This window comes from Alosa sapidissima, chromosome 8 (genome assembly GCF_018492685.1).
Source record: "Alosa sapidissima isolate fAloSap1 chromosome 8, fAloSap1.pri, whole genome shotgun sequence".
Lineage (NCBI taxonomy): Eukaryota > Metazoa > Chordata > Actinopteri > Clupeiformes > Clupeidae > Alosa > Alosa sapidissima.
Genome location: NC_055964.1, coordinates 15,476,439 through 15,487,173, shown reverse-complemented (window position 1 = coordinate 15,487,173; position 10,735 = coordinate 15,476,439). Strand labels below are relative to the sequence as shown.

The 10,735-nt window shown below is 42.0% G+C and overlaps 1 protein-coding gene across 2 annotated transcripts in view; it reads right to left on the bottom strand.

Moving 5' to 3' along the window:
* Nucleotides 1–10,412: 10,412 nt before the first annotated feature.
* zmat4a (zinc finger, matrin-type 4a) overlaps nucleotides 10,413–10,735 on the bottom strand; it is a 76,076-nt gene continuing 75,753 nt past the window's right edge. For both annotated transcript variants that reach the window (XM_042102262.1, XM_042102263.1), the window contains one exon: nucleotides 10,413–10,599. In XM_042102262.1, coding sequence (XP_041958196.1) covers nucleotides 10,572–10,599 — 28 coding nt within the window. In that variant the 3' untranslated portion in view covers nucleotides 10,413–10,571. The remainder of the gene's footprint in view (nucleotides 10,600–10,735) is intronic.

Below are 10,735 nucleotides of genomic sequence, written 5' to 3'. Positions count from 1 at the left end.
TAGCAGGATGAAGAACTTGGAAACAGAGCATATTTCCCCTGTTTCTCACAGATGACAAATGCTCCTTCCTAATCACTATATTTAGCCATCTCGTCGACAGGGGATGCTTGAGCACAATCGGATGTGCTCCTTAGCAACCCCAGGGCGACGGAGCCCTTTCCGGCGGTCGGACTGCACAGTGTCTGATTAAGAGGGGTAATGTTTCCAGCCCCTCTCCATCTGATCTGCTGTTTGTGTCATTAGCATACCGCCGTCACCGCAATCTGAACTGATGATCATCAAGTGCCACTTGTTCCCTCTCTCTTGTCTTGGCCTCCCCGCCAATCCCAGAGCCATATGTGGATGACCTATATATGGTACATGTGTTATAATGGAGGAGTTTGGCTTGTCACTGTCGTCTGTGCACTGGGTCGCCTCTTGGGGGGGGGGTCGCTTTACCCTGACCTTTAGTCCTATGAATTATAAATGGTTGCCATTTGTTGCAGGTGGAAGGAAAAAACTTGTTGCGTATTGGTTAGGGGAAACTGGTCTTTGTGCGATTAGGGAAATGTCAATGGCTATTGATGTAGATGTTTTACTGTGAGCTCTAAACAAACTGGCTTAACAATTAGGGATTAAAGGACTAATTAGAGATGAAAGACAAACATTTAGTTTCTTGCAGATGAAAATGTGTAATTTAACGTATTAAAGTCATTGATTGGGAAAAATTTTGTTAGAAAACTGGTATTGTATCTGGCATCAGCATATTTCACATTAGCAGGACATTCCAATTGAAGAACCAAAGTAATTAACCTTCAAACTGAAAGGTTACCGGCTGATAGAATTAATCTAGATTGGCTTAAACAACCACATTTTACACTAAAGAGTTAGACTAGCCAAGCCTTCTACGCTATATTTAAAATGGCAAAAACTGACAAAACAAAAGCATCAGGCAGTTCAATAAAATTAATGACACCCGTTTAAATACCACCGAAAGTCATTATCCGATTGGTTCTGACCAATTAAGTATTCCCATTCCCACCCAATGCTGGTGTTAATGAGGGGAAGCACGCAGCATTTTGTTAGAGGGCCCTCGGCAAGCCGGGGGTTAAATTTAGAACCCTTTCCAGGAATAGTGTCCTCCAGGCCATGGGTCAGCAGGGCTGGCCCTGCTGCTGAGAGAGAGTGTGTGTGTGTGTGTGTGATGTTGAGTGGCACGCCAGCCACAGAAGCATTGCTCCAGTTTAGCCTCTGACTTGCGGGCTTGCCCATTACACTACTAATCAGTAGTGACAACCAGCCATACTGACACAGCACAGGCCAAAGACAAGGGACTTTGTTTACAAGACCAAATATATAAAATATATATAAATATATATATATATATATATATATATATAACAGTCCTCACACTTTGATGTCTAGATAGATACACCTTGACAACCCTAATGCCTACCAGGGCAAAATCGGGCCATCAAGCCATGCATAAGCAAAGTGAAAAGGACATGCTCTAATCTCTTCTCCTCTCGCCTCCTCTGGGGGCTGAGCATGACTCACGGTAGGGAAAGGAAAAGGGAGGCTTTGTGCTTGTCTCATAGTCTTTTTGGTAAACAGGATACCGTGGCACTGGGGCGCTTGCACACACACACACACACACACACACACACACACACACAGGTGAAAAGCTGCCGAGGAGCTTCAATGCGCACACTTGACATTTTGATCGCAGGCATCTTTAATGTGCACGCGTGTTGCATGCTAAAAACATCTGCTTTGGAATGTGGCAGCGGCGCTACGGGGTTATTTCTGCAGTCTGTCTGCGAATGTGTTTGTGCGAATCTCATCAGGAGTCACAGAAAACGGTCTTATGCCGCATTAGGGCCGGTCGGGAGAACAAAATCCGACTAGCTGTGGTGCGCGAGGAGGCTGTGAATAAAGAATATCCCAGTAGGCAGTTTTCTCCTCTGCCAAATGTTTAGCATATCCAGTGAAGATTGTGTGCGAGTCTATTTATATGTTTACTACACATAAACGAGAGTTGGGTCTGTATGTGTGTGTATGTGTGTAGGCAAATGTGTGTATTTGTGTGTGTGTACATGTGAATGTGTGTATGTCAGACAGAGAGAGAGAGAGAGAGAGAGAGAGAGAGAGTGAAGCAGCGTACACAGCTCTATAATTCTACCTCAGTGTAATCTGTGAAATTCTCCTGAATAATGATACCAAAGAAAGACACGGACTTGGAGAAATGTAGACTACAGTTGAGCCTGAGGTGATTTGGAAGCAAAAGTCTCTAATTGATGCACCATAAAAAATGGATTCTAACTCAATATCTTCAGCAAGCAAGACTTCACCTCTGCTTATAGACTTAAATGCCACCCCCTCCCCTCCCCACTTATGTTTTGAATGCATTTTGAATGATGAGAAGCTCCTGAGGTTGTTCTGGCAAACACTTCATCCTCATCTCTCACCATTAAAGAAACACTCTTTCAAAACAGCCAGTGTCGAAGAGGGAAACTGATGCAAAGTCTTCTTTTAAAAAGGAAAATAGCACTACAGTGTCTCATTAAAAGTGTCATTCTTGTGCTTTTTGCTAATTGGGGGACACAGACAAGTTCAAAAAGATAGAAGTAGCGCTGTTCATATAAACCGACTGATTGACCTCTCATGCAGCTGTGTCTAGTTCTCATTCACCTTGTGTAAAGCAATGACATGGTATATAATTGTACATATTGGATATACAGTAGGAGGGAAATGTGCCATTAAATGAGGTGCCCTTTAAATGTAAATTAGGTTTCTAGGCCAAGTATACCTGACATGTAGCTAAAGTGTATTACATGTAGTATTACATGGAGCTAACGTGTTCCATGACGCAAACTAAGTCCCAGTATCTTAAGATCTTATCTTATCTTAAATCTTATCTTTATTTCTAGATAAGAAAGAATCCACACTACAAGCCACAGACCAAATCAGTAGATTCTTGTCTCCCATTGGATCCAAGAAGGTAGGTAACAGATGATGTGACAGAATGTGTTTAAGAGCATCTGGTCAGAAGCCCACATTTGTACGCATATGCAGTACATAATTATCATTAATTGCCATCTTCTTACACAAAGTGTTTTCCAAAGCTGAGATCTCTTTTTCTGTTAAAGGTATACATGCCCTTGGGCATGTGAAGTAACTTATGAATCAGAGTTATTGACCTCCAAGACAAGTACAACACTATTCACTGTGCTTGATCCATCCATTTTGCATTTGCCTTTCTTTTATCTCAGTTTAATGTTCAGTTTGATTAAAAAAAACATTGTTTTTTTTTCACCAGCATTTGTTATCTCTAGGGGTTGAATCCCTTGATCTTGAACACCATGGTCCACCAGCCAGTCTATAACAACACATATTATGTTTATGTTTGCTATGGCACCGCACTTGGTGTGTAGAGTCGTCGGCCCTGGCCATGTGTGTACCCGTTGGCACTGTTCTCACCCTTATGGCACAGAGCGTATGCCACTGGGCAAGCACATGCCACTAGTTTGGTTAGAGACCATTTAGCATTTATGCCACATACAGTGCTTCTGTTGCAATGGGAAAAAAAATGCTTGATACACACTATACATGTATATTTTCAGTATAGGGATTTATGAAAGGATTGGAGAAGGAAGCTTTTGAAAAATTGGAACTCTCTTTTCCCCCTTTGTGGACACACTTCACTTGCAATTTTGTCATATTTTATTAGCTAATCCAAGTTCATCTTTACTGTCTATTATCTGCTTCACCTCGCCAAAGCTCTCTGGGGTTTGTGTAAAACTGCCCATTCACATACACTGGGACAAATTTGAACGCCCGTACTGTTACACCCTCCAATGTAAGCTTGTTCACGGTGTAGCATGACCCTGCAGCATCTGCAGAGGGGGGTGACTGGAAGTTCAGTGCAAAGCAAAAACACATCTTAAAAAAGCGGACACAACGCAAGCGGATGTTTTTGATGGGTAACGCTCTCTTAGCAGAATAAATTATCATTCCTCCCTTTCGTCTGTTCAAAGCCAGAAGTGAGAGGAGCTCTCTTGAATCACACAGTGATTATGAATATTTCATTTATTCTGTGTTTTCCAGAGTGCCTTTATTATGTATTTCACTGTACAACATCCCCAAACCCAAATGGAAAATGCATGCTAGAAGTGTAGCATTAGACAAATTGGCTTTCATCAAGAAGCTCTGCCTGGCTTTTTCACGTCGGCTCTCTAATTCGTCCTGCTATGGAATAGAAGGCCCTAATTCCAGTTCTTACTTAGAGGCTATGGATGACTGCATCTTTATGGGCTACTGTTGGATTTAGCGTGTGCTTCTGCAAGAATCTGAGACAAAGCCTTTGGACTTTCCCCTCCTCTGAGTGTTTACATTTTCATTTCCTCACAAAATCATTCTCTCTCTCTCTCATTTTGTGTCCTTGAGAGAGAGAGAGAGATTTCATGCTGTGGTGAGTGAGGAGGCGAGGAGGCGTGTGGTGAGATTTTCACCTCTCTACCCCCCCCCCCCCCCCCCCCACACACACACAAATAACTAAATAATTAAAACAACCCCCAATAACTCACTGATTCATCATCCCAGAGAGGGCTCCGTACGGGCCAGAACCCATCCCCCCCCCCCCCCCCCCCCCCCCCACACACACACACACTTTGTAGCTCTGATGTTCACACTTCCAGCCTACGGCCCTTCGCTCTGTGCCGTGTTTGTACACAAAAGGGAGGGAGATGCACAAGGCGATCCTCATGCTGCGCCATCTTGGCATAACAAACAGCTTGGGAAACAATGAGAGACTGTGCTGCATGGCTGGGGGAGCCGTTTCGCCCACGACGTGTCCGTGCGGCACATTTAATCACTTCGCCACGGTTCACCCACTCAAGGTTGCACCTCATCGTCATGGGCACACTTCTCCTGTTATGCCTGAATCTTTCCTTGGCTTCTTGTAAATATACACAAAGATCATACCGAAGGTGTTTTAGAAGGTACGATGTCCCTTTTGAGGTTAAAAAGTTGCATTAAAGCTACCCAAGGGAGAAATCTAGTTTGGTAAACTAAAGTTAGTCAGAAGCAAAAGTAGTACAAACTATTAGCAGAAAGAGAAAGATCAAACTGACAATATGCATGTGATACAAAATTAACTACTGTAGGTGGGGTACAAAGAGTGCAGACCTCTGCCAAGGCCAAATGCCCTATCTGGCAACGCTACTGAAGATCAAGAATAATTTGTGACCCATGACTCTGGTCCACCCCAAAATTTAACAGGCTCGTCCTTGGCTCACGTTACACCGCTTCATCAAATTGCATGAAAATTGGCCAGGCAGTTTTGGCATAATCCTGCATAATCTCATGGATAAGTAACTCAATGGGCACAACGACTATACTCACTGCAAATATGAGTGTAGCTGAACTTCCATGTGTTTAAACTACTAGTTTTATGTAGTTCACTAACCATGGACGGATTATGAACTGGGCCCAGATGTATTAAAGGCCCCCTACTAATTGTCGCATATGTGGGAGGGGGGGTTTGGGGGTCCTCCCCCAGAAGATTTTGTATTTGTTTGATGTGATTTCCTGTATTCTGGTGCATTTTGGGGATGGCCAATACTAAATTCAATTGATTCATAGCCTACATCCTGATTTGTTGATATTGAGGCAGTGATTCCATGCAAAGGCTTGGGCTTCTGGGCCCCCTGACCCTTTGGGCCCCTGATTGGCCCCATTGATGGCTCCAACTTCTCGTCACCAACGATATGCTAATGAGTCCCAGAACGTCCACGCCCTTTTTTAGGTGAAGGAAGTAGGCACTTTGCTATTACTTTTGACAGAACAGTAGGCTACTTCAGTGAGCAGGCACCATGCCTAAAAGCTGCTGTGTTGTATTTTGCAACAACAACAAAAAAAAGTATTTGCAGTTTAGTATGTTGCCACAAAAAGAAAGGGAAGGGAAAAGAAGGTGTTTGTGGCTCCAATCAGGAGAGAGAATCCCGATGGGAGGCTGTGGGACCCGACGTCTAAATTTGTTTATGTCTGTGGCAAACACTTCGTTAGCTAAAGTCAGTCAGTCATGCTAGCTAAAGTCAGTTGATGTCCGATGTTAAATATGTCTAATCTAATAATGAAGGAATGAATGAAACTTTGCGAACTAGGAGCTGTGGTTACATGTCATAGTTCAGCTGCAACACCTAGCACTAATGCTATTGTAGTTACCATGGTAATGATAAACAAAGCCGTTCTCATATTAAATGCTACACTATCGTGGTTGCACCAGAGAGGGTTAAAGCGGAGCTAGTAATCAAGGATCTTTGGTTGCACTCTGCATGTTAAATGCGCTATAAAATAGCGACACCGGTCAGGACTTGGAAGAGTTTGTATAACTCGTCTGCTGGCTGGCCATAGCATTAGATCGGTATAAATAGCTATTTATAACACTTGGGTAAGGTTCAAAAATGTAATGCACTGAAATTCTCATAGACTCCCATTCAAATATTTATGGGTAGTTTCACCTAAAAATGCCCGGATGTGTCAAAAAAACAGAAAGTACCCGGATTGTTGGAGCCATCAATGGTGCAAACATATTGTAATCAAGGGGGCAGGCGAATTCCCGGAAGTAGAAGAATCGACATAGGCTGGAGGGACCACCTCTCTGCTAACTCCCATAGAAGCCCATTCATTCTAGGATTTTTTTGAAATACCATAACTTCATATAACATATATCCTGTGCCGATATTGTAGCTTCTGTGTAATCCACATAAACACTACAAAGGCAAAACAGACTCCACTACCTCATCCGTAACGTTGGCTACCCGTAAGAAGAATGGTTAGCTTGTTCGGTTGGAGGGAAGCTAGCTTTGACGTAATCGCTCTTTCGCGCCGTAGGGAGATAACCGTATTGTTTGGATAAGAAGCTCATTCCACCTTACTGTCTATGACAGTAACTCATAAGCAAAACCTAGCATACACGACCGTATGTTAAGGTAAAGCATTACACAGAGGCAACCTAATAATAATTTAAGGTTTTCAATGGATTGACCGTAGGTCGGAAAAGTGGAAAGAAGATTAGCTTCAAGGCTATAACTTTTTTGTTTTGTTTTAGCATGACTGTATGGACTGTCATGTATGGTAGCTTCAACATTAACACGACTTGGTGAGGATGATATTAATAATAATACATAAATACATGTTTAACTTTGATGACTTTGAAGGCGAAGGAAGTGTGAGAAGAATGTCTGTGTATCTATCATATGAGTTACAAGATTCAGTTCTATGGCTAACGTCACGAAGTTAAGTGTGAGTCTGCGCAGTACTGGGGGGACCAACTGAAAAATCGTTCTATTTGACTCAGTGCCCTCCCACTGAAAACGACGGAGTCTGTTCGTCCATTTCTTTTACTGTCTATGATTGTAATCGGCACTCTACCTCTACCTGATTGTAGGCTAATCAGCACTCTACCTCTACCTGATTGTAGGCTAATCAGCACTCTACCTCTACCTGATTGTAATCGTCACTCAGTTCATGAACATGTCACTGGGTGAAAGTGTAACTATAATGGATGAGTTTGACTTGGATTCTAAATCGGCATACAATTATATATACAATATATATATATATATATATATATACACACACACACACACACACACATATATATATATATATATATATATATTTATATATTATTAGTCTTCATTGACCCCTTTAAGGTCAATCACGGCTCATGTAATGCACACATGCACACATCATCACATGTCTACTCCCACACATGAGAAATCTCATTTGGACGCCCCTCGCCCACTTCCATTCCATTATTTAAATTTGAAATGAGTGAATTAATGACTTTGCCCTCCCGACGAGGTGCCGTCGTCGAGATCAGTTAATTAGAACGATCTGTCTCGATGGGTCAGGATGCAGAAAGCCATGCGGCGCGAGAAAATTTCATTAGAGAAGTTCATTATCAAATAAATAGCTCTTTGACGTCTGGAGGGACTGCGGTGCACTTTTTAAGTGGTGTTGCTCCGTCGTGTACTTTCGCCTTTTCTACCGCACAAGCAGGATGGGAACTCTATTTGTCAGTGGGGTTGATGCTTTAGCTTTAGGAGTCAAGCCGGGTACTGATGTTGCCTTTGGGCTATACCTGTTGTCGAGCACATTAGACTTTGACTAATTGAGAGGCTTTACACTCAGCAAAGATGAAGAGACATTAAAAGAGACACTGAAATAAGTGGCAAGCACTCAGTGGAGTTAAAAGGACAGCATGCAATTTAAGTTATTTCAGCACAAGGAAAGTCACTGGGAGTGGCAGAAGGAAGGGTTGCAAATGTCTTTTATTTTTCCAGAAGACACATTAGACATAACCCAGAGCACAAAGAAGAGGGGGGAAGGCATGAGGGATGGTCTTCCTCTGCGTCATTGGAGAAACTCGCCATTACCATTGCGATGCTAACGACAAATGAAGTAAAAAAAAAAAAAACTGGCCAAGTCACAGAGAAAATGCTTCACACCAAAAAATAAGGTCACTAAAAATGTGAGACACATGTGAATTCATTTGAAATTGAATAGTTTCCCCCTTCTTTCCTGTGTTTTGGCCTGGCCAGTACATATACATTTGTGTGTGAGAATACACCTCTCAGAATTTGGCCCTTCATGTAGTAAAAGTCATACAATGAATTGACAGTTGCAGTACATCAACAAACTGATTCGTGCACAGAGTACTTTTTAAAAACAGTATATACATTGAGTTTTTGACTGAGGCCATCAGAAAAGGTCCCTGGCTCTGGGTGGTCCGAGGCTCAGTTGGTTTTCAGTTGATCATGGATTGGAATGGATGACTGTAGATGAACCTATTTCGCTCTCTGTCGCCTATAAACACACCAGATTGATGCTTAGGAAAACAAGTCCTTTAAAGCTAGGGAAGAAACATAAAAAAGACAATGCCCATCGTAGTGTGTGATATCTTCCCAAACATAGAAACAAATAAATAAATCTGAATTAAAATCACACCGTATCGCAAATATAGTACACATGAAAAGGCAGTTGCTACCTGTAACTTTTATGTGAATCCAACAAAATAAATAAATATCTCCTCTAAGTACAGTATATATATATATATATATATATATCTTCATTTGCAAACATAAATACTCTGATACTTCTCTTCACATACAAACCACTATTAAAACAACCATTAATAGTTTCATTTCTACTCCACGTGCCTGGACCTCATGGTAAAAGACATCACATTTTTTACAGTGATACCATTTAGCGACAGTAGTGGCTCTAAGAACTATATGTTTGACAAATGCATTTTAATTAACTTCTTCTTACAGGTACAATTCACTTGCAGGGGCATTGCAACACATTTGGGTTTTTTTTTCACTTCAGGCTTTGCTTGAATCTGACTACAGCTCTTTAGAAGTCAAACAAGCGCTGCATGTGAATTTTCGAGTCAGCACAGAAAATGCCCTTGTTAACCATAGGAACCTCCCTGAGACAAACAGCGGATGGTGAGTGCAACCTAAAGTCATTAGTCACTGTAGATTTTGTTGGTCTGTTGGTCCAAGATCAAGGAGCAGGAAAACAAGATCAATTAGATGACATGCAACCCCCACCCCCAAGAAAAAAATTAGGAAAAAAAGAAAAAGAGAACCCAACCCACAGTCAAGCTGCTTTCATCTTCTCATCTCCCAGCTCTGTTATTTTGCATTTGGGAGTGCCTTGCCATTTGCAGTTTTGTCACACTCTTCTAGCCGCTGAACTGAGCTGAAATATTATTCCATCAGAAATCAATTATTACTGCCCAAATAGCAATTATCGCCATTGAGTGCAGTAATTCGTATCTGTCTCAAAAGAGCAATCTGCAATACCCTGTAGCACATCTTTACGCAGACATTTAGCTTCATAAATCAAAAAGACTGTGTCCAAATAGAAGACAAAGAACTTGAAGGTGGAAGTGGTGATTTAAATGCTACTGTATCTTTGTGTGATTAAGATGGTAACTCAGCAAACAAAACAGTGAAATTTGAAAAGTTTGAAACACGACGATACATACACATATTTGTAAAACCATTTGAGAGCAACAGAATGGATGTATGAAAAATCGTGAATGACTGTGGAGTGAAAGATTGGAATGAAGTTACCGTTACATTTTTCATTCCACCCTTACAGTGACATTTAGGTAGTCTTGCATGCCCTTTCCATAATTTAGCCTATAGACTGCAGGGCAATGAACATATTGCTGAGTATCTAGGAGTCGTAATGAAGACTGCATCACGAGTCGAGGGGGCTGTAGCGAGCGAAGAGAGCTGATTAAATGGAAATGAGAGTCTGTCCATTCTCTGTACTGGTATGTGTGTGTGTGTGTGTGTGTGTGTGTGTGTGTGTGTGTGTGTGTCTGTCTGTTTGTCTGTGTGTTTGTAGTGAGCGAGAGAGTGTTTGTGTGTGTGTGTGAGAGAGACAGACAGAGAGAGAAAGAGAGTGAACAGATGAAAAGAACAGAGGTACGGGAAGAGGCAGGAACAGCAGGGCAAGCCGACCACAGCTTGTCTGACATCAATCCAATCGTGGGTTCTCGTCTAGATTCACTGGACACACAACTGATTCTTTAGGCTGAAAGAGAGACAGACAGAACGAGAGGAAGAGAAAGAGAGAGAGAGGGGGGGGGGGGGGGGGCATTTAGCATTTAATCATCATCGCAGCAATCAGTGCAAGAGTCTTCGTGCATCTTTCCATATTCAAGCTCCCT